This window comes from Lycorma delicatula, chromosome 9 (assembly GCF_047948215.1).
Source record: "Lycorma delicatula isolate Av1 chromosome 9, ASM4794821v1, whole genome shotgun sequence".
In the NCBI taxonomy this organism is placed as follows: domain Eukaryota; kingdom Metazoa; phylum Arthropoda; class Insecta; order Hemiptera; family Fulgoridae; genus Lycorma; species Lycorma delicatula.
Window position 1 is genome coordinate 125,671,500 of NC_134463.1, and position 19,777 is coordinate 125,691,276.

The 19,777-nt window shown below is 29.3% G+C and overlaps 1 protein-coding gene across 12 annotated transcripts in view; it reads left to right on the forward strand.

Annotated features, from left to right (window-relative positions):
- Positions 1-19,777, forward strand: part of LOC142330041 (uncharacterized) — an 80,161-nt gene that overhangs the window by 49,689 nt on the left and 10,695 nt on the right. For 7 of the 12 annotated variants that reach the window (XM_075375053.1, XM_075375056.1, XM_075375054.1 and 4 more), the window contains 2 exons: positions 8,464-8,703; positions 12,037-12,185. The exons of 1 other annotated variant lie outside the window; for it this stretch is intronic. In XM_075375053.1, the coding sequence (XP_075231168.1) occupies positions 12,108-12,185 (78 nt within the window). In that variant the 5' untranslated portion in view covers positions 8,464-8,703; positions 12,037-12,107. Of the gene's footprint in view, positions 1-8,121; positions 8,201-8,463; positions 8,704-12,036; positions 12,186-18,633; positions 19,382-19,777 lie in introns of those variants that run through there. 4 more of the 12 variants (XM_075375060.1, XM_075375061.1, XM_075375062.1 and 1 more) reach the window with 4 other exon arrangements.

The following is a 19,777-nucleotide window of genomic DNA, read 5'->3' on the forward strand; positions in this document are numbered from 1 at the left end:
GTGTGGAAGTACGGTATTGAAATTTTGAAGCGAATTAAAATTTCAAGCCTGACCGGGATACGAACCCGGGACCTTTCGGATAAGAGGAAAGATATTATTACTCCACCTCGGCGACCGGCTAGGTGACTAGTTTATATGCTCTCAAGTATTACATTACATTTACTTACGTAAACTTAAAAGAATCGTAATAGAAAGTATATGCGATAGAAGATAAAAAGTCTGAAATTTTATAGGATGTGATTTTTAGTGACGTTCTAACAAAATAATTAACTTAAAAATAATATGTAACTTTAAATTTGCTTTCAACGGCTTATTTTATTTATTTATTTAGTTTTTTTTTGTTTTCTCTTACGCGTTATACGTAAATATAATTATTGAGAAAAATACTAATTCTAAACCGAGAACTGAATCTGAGATCTTCAGTTTACTCTTATTTTCAGTAGTGAAACCCGACTAAACCGGCTAAAATTGTGATCCGGTGTCAAGTCGAGAATCAAATCCGTATCTTTCACTATATCAGTCTGTTTCTCTACTGCGTTACCGAGGTGACAAAATTGATTACAGAAATGAAATGAGACACGAAAAATTATAATTATATGTTACTTTGTGATCTCTAAATATAATTTTTGAATTAAATCCATACTAAATGTGTGTTTGCGTGTTCGTGTGTGTATTTGTATTTTAGGCGGGCTGAGCTGTACTGTGAAATACGGTAGTCGGCTTGATGAGATAAATTTAGAAATAATCCTTTTATATAACCCCCTTATGTATTCATTAATATTTCTTATGTTCTTTATTAAAACAAAATGATCCTGTTGTTTTTTTCTGATTAGTTACTAAAGACGGATAGGGTCTACGTTTTTGATAACTTTAAATGGGGCATGCAAATATATCTGAAAGGAAAGCAAAACAAAATACATTTTGACTTAATAATAAAATACACATTTACACTGATATAATACACTTATAAATAGGATGGTATCGGTAGTGCACAATGCAATGTATTTAATAATTAACTTATCAGTTCTAAATTAAAAACAAGTTTTACACCGGCCAACAAAATTTAATCTTTTGTTTGTAAAATAAAATGGTAATTTCTTATAGTATTTTTTATGCTAATTTCTTATATGTTAATGAATTTTTTCTATCGGGCTTAGTTTTTTAATAATCGAAATTTCTTTCGAAACAAAAAGTGTTATAACACTTTCTCTTGACTTGTTTCCCACGTAAACTTTAAAAAATGCACCAAAAATGTTGGCTGATTAAGTTTGTTTCGTACATCGTGTAAGCAACATGACATTGTTGTACACTATCAGCGTCCTTTCTAACCGTGCCGTTAACAACTATTACTCAATTTAACGATGTAGATTAATTTGTTACATAAAATAATCTTGCTTGAATGCTTACTAAGAGAAATAATTTTTGGTAGGTCTACCGATTGGTTTTTGCAGATAATGAAATACTATTTTGTGCCGTAGTCCATTTCTAAAAGGAAGAATGACATATAGTTAATTTTCTTAATTGTACATAATATGAATGTGAATTTTTGAACCCGTTTTACATTATTTAATTATTTACAGTTGTATTGATTCTAATTGTGTTATGTAAATAATATAAAACTTAAAAGTAACTAGATAAAAGTAACTCTTAAGGCTTTATGTTTATAGTTAACTTAGACCTAACTTTTTGGTGTATCTTTTGTCTGAAACTTTTTTACCGTTTTAATATTATTTTTAATGCTTGTAAACAAAGTTGCGTTTTATTATTCGTGCTTGTTCTAATTTTCATGTTAATTATTTTTAATATTATTAAAGCATACTGGATATTGCCGCCAAATAAGAAGTGTCTAATGATTTACCCATCCTAGCTATCTATTTCTAATTGTGTGCTTAAGGTGTTTAATACTTGTATTTAAAGAAACGCATGAATATTTACTTCCTCGCACAAATGATTTAAATGTAAGCCTCAAAAGTTTTTGCTTATAAACTCAAATTTGCAATAATGCTATTGTGAAATGCATAGCGCATTAATTCGTTGAACAGCACGACAAAAAATGACATAAAACTAAAGTCATTAATAATTGAGTTTCAGATTAATGTAATTTTTCTTCCAAGACATGTGTAGCTAATTATTGGCTCTTTCTTGGAATAATAATAATAGCTGATAATAATTAGCTGCATAAGGAATTTTGGAAGAAAGAGTTTCGTTAATCTGAAACCGGTCAAACTTTAATCCTTATATACTCATTAATTAAAATTAAATGTAAAAAAACATATTCGGAGAATTAAAACTAGAATTCAGATTTTTAAAGGAAGAAAAAATGGAACAGATTAAAGAGTGTCAGTTTTTCTCCAATTTTGTTTTAATCGTTTTAAAACAAATTTTAACTTTTCCCTTTTACAAAACCATTCAAAATTTATTTATATTTGTGATTATAAGCTCAAGTTATGTCATTTGAATGCTTCCAAAAATTCTACTAATCTTTTGATCTCAATGCGATCTCAATATCTTCTCATATTTTTTACGGTAGATCATTCTTTCCATTACTAAATAATAACTAACTCTACGGTGGGAGGGAGGCTTGGGTAAGATGATAACCCTGCTGCAACTCCTTACAGTTTGATGATTCCCCAACATTGTGCAGAGTAAGATCCTGGAAATTGAAAATTATAAAGTAAAATGGTAATGGCCGAATGATGAATGGCTTAACAAACCTCAGTCAAACCACTGGCCAGCCTAATTATACAATGAGAATATTCACGATTCTTCTTTTATATGTAATAACATTCTTTTAAATCTTTGATTCTCAAAACTTTTTTGCCCACTGCTCACATTAGAATCAAAACTTTTCTAGCGCCCCAAAATTTTTAAACTTAACCAATCCTAAAAAATAATTGCAATTACTGTTTTTAAGATGCGCTCTTAAAAACAGTAACTTTTAAAAACAATTAATGTTTTTGAGCGTTGCATATCCTACTTCTGAGTTGAAACTTAGATTTTAAATGAGAGCAATTATAATGCACATTTAATCATATTTAGAAGTATTTTTATTAAAATTGCTTTCAAAAAAATTACAATTGTATCTATACAGTTATATAACAACAATAATGATAGCGCATTCAATATAACAATACAATAATTAAAACAAAGCTTTCAATTGAAATTTTTTTTGTATGTAGTAGGTATTTAATTTTAGTTTGAAAGATCAGGAAAACATAATTTTTTCCTTTTTTTTTAATCAGTCATTGCCTTCATTCACCGTCTGAACAACCCCAATCTTCTTGGGCCCCATGAATGCCTCCAGCGCTCACAAGGGAGCATTATCAACCGCTTTGAGAATGAATGTTAAACTAATTGTTTTTTAATCGGGTACAAAATCTTGAATGTTAATTTGTAACATTGTAATTCAATTTGTAAACTTGCGGTTGTTTTTCTTTATGAATTGCATATCTTATTTTACTGCCAAAAAGTGTTAGTTACGTGCTGCATTTACATATTTTATATTTACAACTTTATTATTTTTTCCTAAGAAATTCCATAGGGCTTTCGAACAGTATAAGACTTCAGGCAAAACTAATGTACTTTAGCGTGTTAATTTCACTTTTTTGAGCGAATATGATATTTATAAATAACACTTCATGATGCTTGTATCATAGAATTATATAATCCAGCAGAAGTAAACGGAACATGAATGGGTGAGATCATAGGTGGTTCTTTTACTTAATTTGTGTTAATATGTAGCATTAAGTATCTTCAAAATAACTATATTAAAAATGACTATGTAAAGGCAATAATTATTTTAAAAAAAAATACTTTTCAATGTAAACTTGCATTTCATTGTAATGAAATGTTTTTAAATGAAATTATTTTCATGAAGACGCTTTTTCAGATAAAACATTGTCCCAGTAAGATACAACTCTGAATGAATTCTTAAATGTAGTATATTGTTTGTTTTGAAGAAGCCACTTTTGTTGTAGTTTAAAAAAAAGTTATAATTAAGAAAAGTTTTATAGTTTTTAAAAAGTTAAAGTCTTAGGAATTCTTGAGAAAAATTGTTGATTTTTTGATCAAGTTATTTTATTTGGCTTCTTAAGCAGGATGAAATTATAAAGTAAATCTGCCAAAGACCTTTTTTTTGCCATTCCTGATAAATTTGGTAATTACAGTCGTTCAGTTAGGGAAGTTCAGTGTATAAATGTGTGAATCCAATTGTCAATGCAAAAAGATGTGAACTAATAAATAAAATAATTTGCAGAATCAATAGCCAAGAGTGTTATAACAGATTGATTCAGTTTTGTTTTGATAAGCTAGACTACATTTCAAATGTTATAACGTATCCTGTTATTTTTATTTCGTTTTGTTTGCAATTACACCTTCAAAGGATCACCAGGCGTAGTCCAGAGTTCTTTCTTTTCCAAATTGTTTCGTTTTCTGTTTCTTTGGAAATGTAGATTCAATCCACTAGTTTTCTGAAAGAATTCATCAAAAATTATTTCTTTGGAAATATTTAATAATTCGAGTTCTTCAGTCGAGAATTTCAATCTATCCTCATCGAGAACTTGCTTATTTGATTTTCCTTTTTTCAAAAAAAAGTTACATATTTGTTTTATTAATTTAGTTTCATCCGTTCCATTCAAGTGACCGTAAAATTTTAGTTCTTTTTTTAATTCCATGACTTGTCAAAATTTGTTTAATTTATAAATATCATCTCAATATCTTTGAGTTTTCTTAAAATAATGTTTTCGACAATTACTAGATTTTCCTAGAAGTTCTGTATGCCTTCTGTACTATACAAAATGTCTGGAAAACCATGGTTTTATAGTGTTCTTGTTTTTTAATTGGAATTTTTTATTTTATGTTTCTTTAAGATGAAAGCCACTTTTCATTTTTTGTGTTCTGGAGATTATTTCTTTTTTTTCTAATATATTTAAAGTAATGATTTTACCTAAGCGTTTCAACTTTTTGATTCTTCTGAAATTTTCACGATTTGCATCTACGTTTATTATTTGAATCCATTATATTAAATGTATAGCTTGATTTTGTTTGCACTTTTTTCTGTTTATTGAAATTTCATTCTCCCGTCTAAAGTTTTTTCCAAAGTTACCATCATCAACTGATGGTAAAATGTAAACATTTAGATGTTTACTTTTGTATTTTTTTTTTACAAGTATTTGTATTTTCATATTCTATTCTTCAATCGATTTTTCCAGAGCGAAATTGAACGATGTGAGAGACTGTCATCTTGTCTTCTGTCATTTTTAGTTGAATGGGTTTGGAAATTCAACCTTAAATTTTAACTTTTGAATATGTTTATTTTATAATGCTTTAGTGTTATTGACAAATTCTTTCAATATTTTAACCAGAGCTTCTATTGAATATGCCTTTAGTAATCTTAGAAATATAAATATTAATTCCGGATATCTAATTTTTTGGTACGATTATTATAATTTTTTTTTGCAGAAACAAGTGTTTTAGATTTTTACGTTATTTATTCTCAAACTATCTACGGTGGAAATATGTGAATTTTTTAAAACTCAGCTCTATCAAACCAGCTGATATTTTAAATTTAACATTTTCAATTTTTATCTTCAGTAAATAACTGTTTTTTATTGGTTTTTTAAATTAACTCGGGTACTACTTTTTTTATCTAAAGGAAAAAATCAGATTTTTAGATTTTCTCATTTTTTACAACCAGACATAAAGTGTCAATCGCTACTGAAAACAGTAACAATTCTCAAAAATACTTTTTTTTTAAATCAAAAATATTCCATGTAAGTATATTCCAACTATTAGTATCTCAGTTACAATAAATAGACTTCAATTTAGAATTATTTAGACAATTTTAAGTGAAACTTATGAAAAATCGATATTTTTGTTTTCCTTTTGAAAAACTCATATTTTATTTTTGGTTAATTGAAACCCAACCGCTAAAGAACATCGGTATCCACGATCTAGTACAAATCCATACAAAAATAACCGGTTTTACTAGGACTTGACCGCTGGAACTCTTGAATTCCAAATCAGCTGATTTGGGAAGACGCGTTCACCAACAAACAACAAAATAATTATCGTGTTATACTTTCATTAGTTTTATTCATACTGTACAATCTACAGTAATAGAAGCGTTATATTATGAACTTTGTATACTAAACAAAGTAAATTGTTATACCGAGCGAGACGTAAAATAAAAACACAAATATCAGAATTGATAATTATTAATTTTATTATAAAAATCAAAGAAAATGTTAATATTTTATCAAATACAATCGTAAACATTACAGTACTGAAAAACAGTTCAAAGGAATAACATAAACAGTAGTAAATATCATAAAATATTAAAATGGAAATAATAACAATAAAAAATTGAAACTAAATGTAAACCAGCCTAAATGTACTTAAGGTAGATTTCATCAAAACAAGGAATTAAATTAAGAGCCGGTTGCGAAGGACACGATGGACAATAATATTGGGATTCTTTTTTGTTTACACATTTTTTTGCATGCGCACTCGAAATTCATCGGTTTCCATTTGCTGTGAAATATGAATTGGGGTCTTGCCAATGCCTCTATAAACTGCAAGTTCCAGCCTTATTTTCTATCGGTTAATACAGATTAATTTTTAATAAGAAGTCAGTAATGATGTTCTTACACTTAAATTTCACCTCATCTATCGCGCTGATAAAATTAATAAAAAAAAACTAACACAATTGACTGTAGAATAATGCTGTAAGAGTCCATTGAACATTAAAAACATGAATTGTAGCGGTTATAATATTTGTAATCCATTGTGCACTGAATAAGTATGAAAGACCGGTCAAGCAGACAAATGTAACTTTTACTAAGAAACATACCCGAGTCCAGATTAAATATGGAGAGGAAGAAATTATACATACTTGTATATTACAACAATTATAACTTCAATAAAGAAATGTAAATTTGATCGGCTGATAAAAGGTAATGGCATCCAGGAAGGATGATAAAGACGATTATTCCCTTAATACCAATGTCGGTGATAGAAGGGATGAAGGTTTAATTTGCAAAACCGTCATTCATTTCCTCTAAATTTACAGTTATTAGTAGTTTGGCTAAAAACTTTAATTCTTTGATTAAATTTTTTTTTGTTGAAACTATTTCAGAATTTCGAATGTAATCTCAGAGTCATTTTAAATAGGTTATTTAGTGAAAAAATATTGCTCTACATAATTCGTATATCTTTTCATAAGTTTTATAGACAGTGTGATAAAATTGTATAGAAAAAAGTTATTTACCGGTGGAAAGTATAGTTTACAAATCTCAAAGCTAACCTACTTGTAAAAAATCTTAACTGCAACCTTATGGTAAAAAAAGGTGAAGATAAATCTAAATAAAAAACGATATCCTTACTTCCATTAAACCTAAGGCATTTAAGATGTAACAGATGTAATTAGTCCTGGTATATTAGACGGAATGGAAAGAGAGATAAATAAAAGAACTCGAAGCTAGCCTACTTGTCAAAAATCTTAAATCTAAACTTACCTGCAAAAATAAAGGTGAAAATAAAACTAAATAAAAAACTTTATCCTTGCTTAAGTAGAACCTAAGATATTGAGAATGAAACAGATCTAATCGGTCCTGATATCAGACAGAATGAAAAGAGAGATAAATAAAAGAATAATGTCAGAAACAAGTTTTCTGAATAACAGAATTCTATGTTGAAAGAAGATTCGATTAATTTGAGATCCACATGTATTTCAGTGGTATTTTTCTAAAGTGAAACCTTGACATTGAGTTCAACAGATTGTAAGCTCAAGAGATGTGACAGCAGAATGATTAGTTAAGACTAGGGAGGGCTGCATACAGAATCTTAATACAGTGTTAACAGTAATTATCGCATTCAAAAATTGAAAGAATCATAACGACTAAAACGACTCAAACATCTTTTATAAATGATTAAGCAAAGATATTTCAACCGATAACACGATCGATTAGTTATCCTATCCGTTTTATTTGTAAAAATTATATTAAAATTAATGTCAACCTGAAATACAGACCGAGTTAGGATATCATTTTTTTCAGCCGTTTGAAAACATTTAATTCTTACTAATCTCTATTAAAAATGACAGACTAATAAAGCTCAGGCGACCGATAAGATTTTAACGTAACATTTGATGTCGATGACTGAATATGAAATGACATTCCAATCGATAAGGTGTTGCGTTGAAGTAAGCGAATCTAAATTATCATTTCTGTACTTTACTTTTTAAAACGTAAATTTTTTTTTTGAATTCAGTAATTTCATACGATAACTAATAAAATTCATCGAAGAAATGCCTTTTTGTTTTATTTTTGTATCGGATAGTCACATTTTCATAATTAAATATACATAACCTTGAAAATAAATGATTTTATTTACGGAAAGCAATAAAATTTAACGAAGGAAAAACATTCATTTTTTTCTGTAATGTTCTTTCTTATTCCTGTTTAGGTATTACTTCAGAGGATGATACGTGTGAGTTTAAGCGAAGTGTAATCTTGTACAGTCTCAGTTCGACCGTTTCTGGGATGTGTGGTTAATCGAAACCCTACCACCAAAGAACACCGTTATCCGCGATCTAGTATTCAAATCCGTGGAAAAATAACCGACTTTACTACGACTTGACCGCTGGAACTCTAGATTTCTAAATCAACTTATTCGGGAAGATATGTTCACCGCTAGACCAACCCGGTGAGTTTTCTGTAATGTTAGTTTTATTTGAAATTATGTAGTATTACTTATGAAGTTGTAATTTACCGATTGCATGCATCACTGTGTTTATCTCGGTATAAGAAAAAAGTTTAATTTTTAAGAAATATATATATATATAATTATACATAAAAAGAGGTACTTTTGAGGTGATCACATTTATTATGAATACAAACATAACCTCACAAATTGGTGAATTTAAAAGAGTGAAATTCTTGGTTCATATTCCTAGTCGGTATTTTTTTTAAACGCTATAAATCTTTTATATGAAAATATATAAAAAAGAAAACATGCATGAAACAGGGCAGCAAGAATATTTGTTTGTACATCTTGCCAAGACTGATGAGGAACTGATAACATTTAAACAAATAAGCCATTTTCTTCTTTATCTTTTTTTTTAATTAAAAATGTCAACCTAGTTGTTGTAAGAATTCTTAATTATTCTATTCAAGATGATATTTTTATTTACTATTTATAGTCCACATAACATGTTGGATTTATATCTGGATCGAGATATTTTGATTTATACTGCAAAAAAGTTATTAACGAAATATAGGGAGGTAAATAGCTTTGATGAAAAGATATCAATTAACACTTTATGGTAGATAAACATTTTGTACAACAATACCCAACAAAGAAAATACAATGAGATGAAGCTTCATGCTACGAACAAAGCCTCCTAATCTTATTCATTTTATACTCAGATGCAACATTGTTTACAAAGATGACGTAAAAGAGTACAAAGCTATCCTTGCTTTTATGAAGCATGTTAGTTACGAGAAGCTTTGTTATTGTTGTCAATAATCTTTATTCTATGTTACTGCATTTTTGTTTTCAAACTAGACTGATATGTTCTTTAACGTTTACACAAGTAACCTATGTATTTTACCAAACCAATTAGATTTAACCTAGGTGCAAACAACTTTTTATTGATAGATTCAATAATGCCAAAGCCTACATTCTGTTCTGGACATCAAGATTGATAATATACTGAAAGATCCCAGTTGCATACTATTACCGGAGCACTCGCACAGATGAGGTATTTCTGTGAAAATCAATTTATTTTGTAACTTTAATTAAAATAGGTGTTTTTGAGTTCTTGGATTCTTCATAGATTGGCAATAAATTAATGGTGGCCCTCTTAAACTTATGAGGGTTTTATCCACTTTTCCATCAGAAAACGGTACGCACTTTCTCCCTTTGAACACTCGCATAAAACTGATTGGTCAAATACATTAAACAAGAGTAGCAGAAAATTCAGTAAAAGGAAAACTTTGTATTCAAGTAAGTGTCAAGTGCACATAGAGCATGTAGTGAATACATTTTAGAGGTATTCATGTTTTAATTGACTATTCTTAGATCCAATAAACGATGTAAGATGCCTATAAAGGATGTAGGACCCAATAAAGGATTTAATGGATGTAACTAATTAACATATAAATCCATTCATTTGTGTTTATATATTGTTGAAAAAGAATGTATAGAAAATTTTAAGCAATATTATGGACTTTCTTTTTTGAAGTTTTCTCTAACCAGTATTATAAAATACTTAAAACATCAGCTGCTACCAGGAACTCAGTGGTTTCCCAGAAGACTGTTTGATACAGGCCTGAGGGTACATGGTGGTTGCTAACTCACCACCTCATTTCATGGTTTTCACATTTATTGTGGACTGTGATGTATGATTACGAACACCCGAATAGCACAGCAGCACAGTTGATATGTATTCCTTTCATGTGTTGTCATCTGTTGACACCCTCGGTAACAGATGGTTTAAATTTATTCTGTCAGATGGTTGTTGGTAGTCATTACAGTTATTTTTACTGAGTGAAGCAAGTGTGTTTTACATACGTGTGTCGTAAGTATAAATATAACTAAATACAATAAAATAGAAATCTCTATAATAACACATTTAATAATTAATCACATTTGCATAGCCAGAAGGTAAGAAATCGTTACGTATTTTTTGTGAAATTATAGTCCCTCACCCGTGATTGTGTCAAACTTCCTAATTAGCAAACGGGAAATTAGTCGTGAACAATAAGAGACAGATATTCAGAATTATTCTGGAGGTGAAATACTTTGAAGTATTCTCAAACAAGTTTAATAAAAACATTAAACATATTTATGGAAATAGGCAGATTTTGATGTGCTTGTGTTTTTTTCAGTTGAAATCAAATCCTACATATATATTAAATTTTTTATTAAGTTTGATATACTGGTTGTGATTGTTCAATTCTCTAAAAGGTAGTTGTAGAAGGTTCTTGTAAATTTTCTATAACAGAGATAATCTCATATTTTTCTGTTAAATTTTTAACTTTTCCACAATGGCTTCTTTGTAATACAGAAAATTAATGCAGTCTGGCTTTACCAGAAACAGTGTACAAAATTTAGATGTTTAGTTTATCGTATGCTTCTCCTGAAATTTTCATGCAAAAAATCTGTAATGTGTTTTTTTAATGGTTGGTTGATAATGGCATACGTGAGGCTGTAGTTTTACAAGCTTTTCATGTCAGATGTTACTATGTCAGATTAATTAAAAGGAAAAGAAGCTTGTCAATTACTGTAGCCAAACCGAATAGTATGCTTATGTTAAAACACAGTGTAACACTGAAGTGTCATGTCATATTATGCTAATCAATAAGTATCAGTTCTGGCATTTGTCAGTTCAAGAAGCTTGTTTGATAGAGTTATAAGTAGGATCCGGGTAGGACACTCCCTTTGGACTCCTGTTCTTCTAATAGATAGTGGAATACAGCCTTATTTTATGTTTACTGGCTTTAATTTTATCTTACTCTTTAATTATCTTTTTACATGTAAAAATTTTTTGATTCATTAAAAATTAAATTTTCTTCTTTTATACAACTGAATTGGCTTCCATTAATACTTAAAAAACATGCAATAATCCTTGTTTAATTTAGCATCAATGTCTATATGCCTAGTGAAAACTTTTCTTTTGCAAAAATTGTATCATTTTAGGTAAAAAAAAACGATGACCTCTATTGTTATTGTCAAGTCATGTATATTTTTTGGAGATTTAGAAATTCATTTATACCATAAACTGTGGTTTTCATGTGGTGTTAGTTATATAAATCTACATTATTTGTGTAAAAAGTCATTTCCATACATAACAGACACAGGTTAGTGTATTAAAACCCGCTTTGATACATAACAAGTCTTAAATTATCTCAAACAATATAGTTAGTTCCAAGCTCTTGACTTCATCAGATGTTTGAGTAATATTTCATTTAACACGCTTATTTTAAATCACACTTTTGTAGTAGAATATTAATATTACTTTAAATTTTTTTGCAGAGTATGGATGCACAAACTAATAATTCAGTTTTTGAAGAAAATCCATTATCCTTGCCCGTTAAAAAGAAAACATGCATGAAACTGGGCAACAAGAACAATTGTTTGTACATCTTGCCAAGACTGGTGATGAACTGACAATATTTAAACAAGTAAGTCATTTTCTTCTTTGTCTTGTTTTAAGTTAAAAACATAAAACCTAGTTATTGTAAGAATTCTTAATTATTCTATTCATGATAATATTTTTATTTGTTGTTTATAGCCCACGTAACATTTTGCATTCATGTCTGACTTGAGATGTTTTGACTTATAGTGCAAAAAAAAGTTATTAACGAAGTATTGGGAGGTAAATAGCTTTGATGAACCGATTGCACTTAAGACTTTACAGTAGATTTTGTACAATTTGCAACAAAGTAAAGTCAATGAGTTGATGCCTCGTGCTAATATTAAGATTGATAATATACTGAAAGTTTCCAGTTTCATACTATTTAACGAAGCACTCGCACAGATGAGGTATTTCTGTGGAAATCAATTTATTTTGTAACTGTAATTTAAATAGGTGTTTTTGAGTTCTTGGATTCTTCATAGATTGGCAATAAATTAATGGTGGCCCTCTTAAACTTATGAGGCTTTTTTCTACTTTTCAATCAGAAAACGGTACGCACTTTCTCCCTTTGAACACTCGCATAAAACTGATTGGTCAAATACATTAAACAAGAGTAGCAGAAAATTCAGTAAACGGAAAACTTTGTATTCAGTAAGTGTTAAGTGCACATAGAGCATATAGTGAATACATTTCAGAGTTATTCATGTTTTAATTGACGTACACATTTTTGAACTATTCTTAGAGCCAATAAACAATGTAAGATGTCTATAAAGGATGTAACATTTCAATGATATAACTAATTAACATATAATCTCTTATAAATCTATTCACTTGTGTTTGTACATTGTTGAAAAAGAATGTATAGAAAATTTTAAGCAATATTTTCGATGCGTCTTTTTTTAAGTTTTCTCTAACCAGCATTAGAAAATAATTTAAACATTAGCTGCTACAAGGAACTCAGTGATTCCAAGGTGACTGTTTGCCTTGAGGATCCATGGTGGTTGCTAACTCACCACCTTATTTCATTGTTTTTATATATATTTTCGACTGTCATGTATGATTACAAACACTCCAATAGCACAGTAGTATAACTGATATGCAATCCTTTCATGTGTTGTCAGCTGTTGACACCCTCAGTAACATATATATTAAATGTGTTCTGGTAGGTGTTTGGTAGTCATTAAAATAATTTTTACAGAGTGAAAGAAGTGTATATTATTTACGTGTCATAAGTATATTAATATAACTAAATATAATAATATAGTAAACTCAATAATACATTTAATAATTAATTGTATTTGCGTAGGCAGAAGGTAAGAAATTCTTATTTATTATTTTTTTTAATTGTAGAAGCTCACCCGTGATGGAATCAGACTTGCTAATTAGCAAATGGGAAATTAGTCGTGAACAAGAAGAGACAGATATTCAGAATTATTCTGGAGGCGAAATATTTTAAGTATTCGCAAACAAGTATAATAAAAACATTAAACACATTTATGGAAATAGGCAGATTTCGATGTGCTTTTGTGTTTTTTCAGTTGAAATCATATCCTACATATATATTATATTTTTGATTGAATTTGGTGTACTGGTTGTGATTGTTCAATTCTCTAAAAGGTAGTTATAGAAGGTTCTCGTAAACTTTCTATAAGAAGAGATAATCTCATATTTTTCTGTTAAATTTGTAACCTTTCCACAATGACTTCTTTGTAATACAGAAAATTAATGCAGTCTGGCTTTACCAGAAACAGTGTAATAAATTTATATGTTTAGTTAATCGTAAGCTTCTCCTGAAATTTTCATGCAAAAAATTAGTAATGTTTTTATTAATGGTGCAAAGGGCTTATGAGAGGCGGTTTTACAAGTTTTCATGTCAAATGTTACTATGCCAGTTAATTAAAAGGGAAAGACACTTGTCAATTGCAGTAGCCGAATAGTATGCTTGTGTTAAAAACACAGTATAACATTGAAATGTCATATGTCATATTATGCTAATCGATAAGTATCAACTCTGGCGTTTATCAGTAGGATGCTTGTGTAACTAGGGTGAGGTTAGGACACAAATTTTTGACTCGCGTTCTTCTAATAGTTCATGGAAGACAGCCTTATTTTCTGTTACTGGCATCTTAACTGTTGAATTATCTTTTTACATCTGAAAATTTTTTGATTCTTTAAAAATTAAATTTTCTTCTTTTATTTGGCTTCCATTAATACTTAAAAAAACTTGCAATAATCTTTGTTTAATTTAGCATTTATACCCATTGCATACCACGTAATTATAATTATACCATTATAATTTAGTCTATATACCCAGTGAATACTTTTCTTATGAAAAATATTATATCATTTTTGGTAATAAAAAATGATGACCTCTACTGTTATTGTCTACTCATGTATATTTTTAGGTGATTTAGAAATTCATTTATACCTTTGGTTATAAACTTTGGTTTTCATGTGGTGTTAGTTATAAATATAGATTATTTGTATAAAAAGTCATTTCCAGACATAACCGACACATGTCAGTGCTTTAAAACCCGCTTTGATAGTCACACTATTATAATCGAACATTAATATTACTTTTTTTTGCAGAGTATGGATGCACAAACTAGTGATTCAGTTTTGGAAGAAAATCCATTATCCTTGCCCATTAAAAAAGAAAAAATGCATGAATCAGTGCAAGAAGAACATTTTTTTGTACATCTTTCCAAGACAGATGATGGTCTGACAATATTTAAACAAGTTAGCTATTTTCTTCTTTATCTTTTTTTTAAGTTAAAAACATAAAACCTAGTTATTGTAAGAATTCTTAATTATTCTATTTATTATGATATTTTTATTTACTGTTCATTGCTCACTTATAATCATTTTGCATTTATGTCTAGCTTGAGATATTTTGATTTATGGTGTAAAAAACATTTTAGTAGAGTATAGGGAGGGCGGGAAATAGCTTTGTTTAACAGATTAACTGATTCAAGTAAATCTTAACGAACTCATAAAAGATTTAAAGTATCCAAAAACAGTCTGGAATGCTTGCTTCCCGGCAAAAAGGATGGAATCTTCTTAAAAAGGAATACGATATGTAGCATTTATCGTAATCATCATTCTCAATTTAAAGTTATTTTTCTGAAGAAAATGCCTTAGTGTTTTGTAATGACATTTCTTCTCTTATGCAGCCACTTTGTAATGAACATAACCCAACAGAATGGCACTTGTTCATAGATTCCTCTAAAGTTAGTTTAAAAGCTGTGCTTCTGCATAACAGCAATAAATTCCCATCAGTACCTGTGGCCCACTCTGCTACTATGAAAGAAACTTATAAAAATATAAATCTATATTGGAAAAGCTTCAATATGCAGTATATAAATGGAGTATTTGTGGTGATTTGAAAGTGATTGCATTTATTCTTGGTTTGCGGCTTGGTTACACAAACTACTGTTGTTTATTGTGTGAATGGGATAGTAGGGACAGAAAAACATTTATTAGAAAAGAACAGCCTAAACTAATGGCCTAAAAATGTGTATCTACCTCTGTTACATATCAAACTAGGATTAATGAACAATTTCGTCAAGGACATGGACAATACTCCTGGTTCATGTACTTAAAACAGAAGTTTTCTAAAATTATCTGTGAAAAGAAACTCTAAGAATTTGTTTTGAGAAAGCTGATGCACACCATGGTTTCAAAAAAGCAATTTTTTTGGGTAAAAAATAGTGGCATTTGAATACATTCTACTAATTTTCAGATTTATATCATGCAATACTCTTATTACTATTGTATCATCATTTTATTATCATTACCGATTATAATTTAAAACACATGAAAAAAAGATTCTAATCAAGGAATACTGAAAAATCCTAGAGAAATGGCATAAAACCACAAGGAACCCTCAGAAAACTCATAAATACCACACTAAAAACTATGCATGAAGTATAGATCCTGGAAGAGTAGCCTCACGGCTGTTATCAAAGACCAATAGGAATGGTATGAAGTACAATATTTCTTACTATTATTCATTTCTATGTTTTATGGATGTTTTAACAGCAATAATAATACAACATGCTGTCTGTTGGGAGGTAGAAAACAGTTTGATATGTTACAGAATTTGTTATGGCTGTGCCGCATTTACAGTACCATAAGAGACACAATGAAGTAGTTTCTCTTAGGACAACAATGTTATTTATAAAACTGGTTTCTGTGAACAGATTATAAATTTACTTGCAAGAATATATCAGCTGCATTTCAGCAGGTTTGTTGTATGATGAGGAACAGTATATTTTGGCACTATGAAGAAAGAAACAAGAGACCTTATATAAAACCTCGCTCGGAATGTTTATTCTTTATCAAAAGCCACGAGTTTTCAGGAGTGACTTGTCAATCGTGCAATCCTACACATACTGTTTTAACATTTCACATACAGTTTGGTATCACTTTTTAAGCTTTTAATCAAAATATCTAGCGTTAAACTAGAATCCTAAATATTAGGTAAACCATCAAAAAGTAAATGAAAATATCTTACTTGTCCAGATGTTGTCAGTTTACCATCTGTCATAGCAACAGGAGCAATCAAATGTTCTGTTCGCTCTGTTTCATGCTTGATTTCATTTTTAATATTTGAAGATAATGGATCTTCATAAAAAAAATGAACTATCAGTTTGTGCATCCATACTCTGCAGCAAAACATAAAGTAATAATAATAATTTATTATCGTTATATAATTAACATCTATTAAAAATATATCTGTTTTTCTTACAATGTAAAAATAAATTGATTTTTATAGAAATAAATCATCCTAGTGAGTACATCTATAATAACATTCATCTGGAACCTTTCAGTAAATAAACACACATGATAGTGCCAGAAAAGGGAAATATTAGAGGCATTGGCAGTAAATTAATAGATCAATAGAAAAAGATTTGCGCTTAAGCACAATCTAAATTGTATGGAAAAAGAAACAGGTTGCTGGTACATATATAAAGAAACACATCAATCTTGTTTGGAAACAAAAATGCAGTGACACAGAATAAGGATTATCGAAACCTATAACAAAGTTTCTCGTAACTGAACATGCTTGATAAAGGCAAGGATAGCTTTGAACTCTTTTAAAATATTTTCATAAACAATGTTAAATGTGGGTATAAAATGAATATGTTAGTCATCTGTATTTAAGGCATGAGGCATCACCTCACTGTATTTTATTTGTTACGTATTGTTGTACAAAATGTTTATCTAACGTAAAATGTTAGATGCAGTCTGTTAAACAAAGCTATTTACCCCCCCTATACTCCACTAATAAATGTTTTTTACACTATATTTCAAAATATCTCATGTCAGACATGAATTCTAAATGATATGTGAGCTATAAACAGTAAATAAAAATATCATCATGAATACAATATTAAGAATTCTTACAATAACTAGGTTTTATGTTTTTACCTTAAACCAAGACAAAGAAGAAAAAAGCTAACTTGTTTAAATATTGTCAGACCATCATCTGTCTTGGCAAGATGTACAAACAAATATTCTTGTTGCCCTGTTTCATGCGTGTTTTCTTTTTTAATGGGCAAGGATAATGGATTTTCTTCCAAAACTGAATCACTAGTTTGTGCATCCATACTCTGCAAAAAAAATATGAAGTAATAATAATATTCTATTATAATAGTGTGACTATCAAAGCAGGTTTTAAAGCACTACAATGTGTCTGTTATGTCTGGAAATGATTTTATATACACATAATCTATATTTATAACTAACACGAAAACCAGAGTTTATGGTATAAATGAATTTCTAAATCTCCAAAAAATATACATGAGTTGGCAATAACAATAGAGGTCATCGCTTTTTATTACCTAAAATGATACAATATTTTTCATAAGAAAAGTATTCACTGGGTATATAGACTTTGATGCTAAATTAAACAAAGATTATTGCATATTTTTTAAGTATTAATGGAAGCCAATTCAGTTGTATAAAAGAAGGAAATTTAATTTTTACAGAATCAAAATATTTTCTGATGTAAAAAGATAATTCAACAGTTAAGATGCCAGTAACAGAAAATAAGGCTGTCTTCCATGAACTATTAGAAGAACGCGAGTCAAAAAGGAGTGTCCTAACCTGACCCTAGTTATAACTCTGTCACACAAGCATCTGACTGACAAACGTCAGAGTTGATACTTATCGATTAGGATAATATGACATATGAAATTTCAATGTTATACTGTGTTTTTAACACAAGCATACTATTCGGCTACTGCAATTGACAAGTGTCTTTCCCTTTTAATTAACTGGCATAGTAACATTTGACATGAAAACTCTGAGTTCAATTGAGACGTAAAAGTAAAAGATACCTCTATAAATTTTTCTTTTGGGTTTTAATTAAGTTAATAAATAATTTTTTTATTCCGATTAGTGCATAATAATATATTATATAAGAGTATATAATACTCGGGAACGCATAAATACGTATTTTTCATTAATAAAAAAAAGGAACTGTCCCGACATTTGTGTGGATGGATCAAGGGAAACCGTGGTAAATCCTTAATCAGATCGGCATGACAAATTTCACTATCGATTAAAAAATAAAATTAGGTTCGATTAAAGTCCATAAATATAAAAACAGATGAAATAATATCGAGATAACTAAATTAAGCGACTAAATATATAATAATTCACAATTCAGAAGGCGTTAATGAAAATTATTTGTCTTTGTTTACACGGTGAACAGGATACAGGAAATTGAGGTTTTTTTTACATTTTAATCGGTATAATTTAAAAATTTATCGACACAGTAATTAATAAATAAATTCGTCATTAAGCAGGTAATGAAAAAAAACTACAAAAAATAAAATTATAAATAAATATTTATTTTTATTATTTTAAGTAAGAATAAGTATATCAAAGATTAAATTCCACGGAAAACTAAACGAACTGTTCCGGCATTTGCCCTATTGTATCAAGGGAATCTGTAAACATGAATAATTAACTGTTGGTGTTGGTCGGTCGGTTATGAGAGATGAAACAATGTAGTCTAGGAAGTGCATTTTAGACGGCAGACTTGTTGCAGGGGTGGGGAGCGACAGAGAAATCACGTGGTGACAGAACGAAGCTTATGAAATACAGCGGTCAGTCTTGGGTTGTTTACAAAGTTAGGTTACAAATTAGGTTATCGTTTCTGTGTCCACTCTTGTTTAACAGTTATTGTTACTTCTTGTACATTTTGGATAATGGTCCTCATTATTGATCGCAGTAAGTTTTTCTTATATTATTTTAGTACAGCTTAAAATAAGTGTTATTATTTTTGTTTGCCTGTTGTAGGTACTTATGCGGTTTGGTCCACCCCAAACAAAAGTTTAATTGTTATGACGATGTAAAAAATGTGCAAACAATGAAAAATGCTTAACGCGCATTAAATTGAAACGGAAAGACCTGATTAACCAAATTTTATTTGAAAATTACAAACGTCAAACAAAACTTTAATTGTAAGGCCATTCCTCTGAAACGTGTTTTCAAAAAAAAAAAACCGTTATAAGGATACATTTTACGCCACATATGACTGCAAAAGTTCTCTGTGGGTACCAAAATGTTGCTTATGCATTTCTTTTGTCTTTTGCCATGTTAATTCGATGTGATTGGTGTATGCAC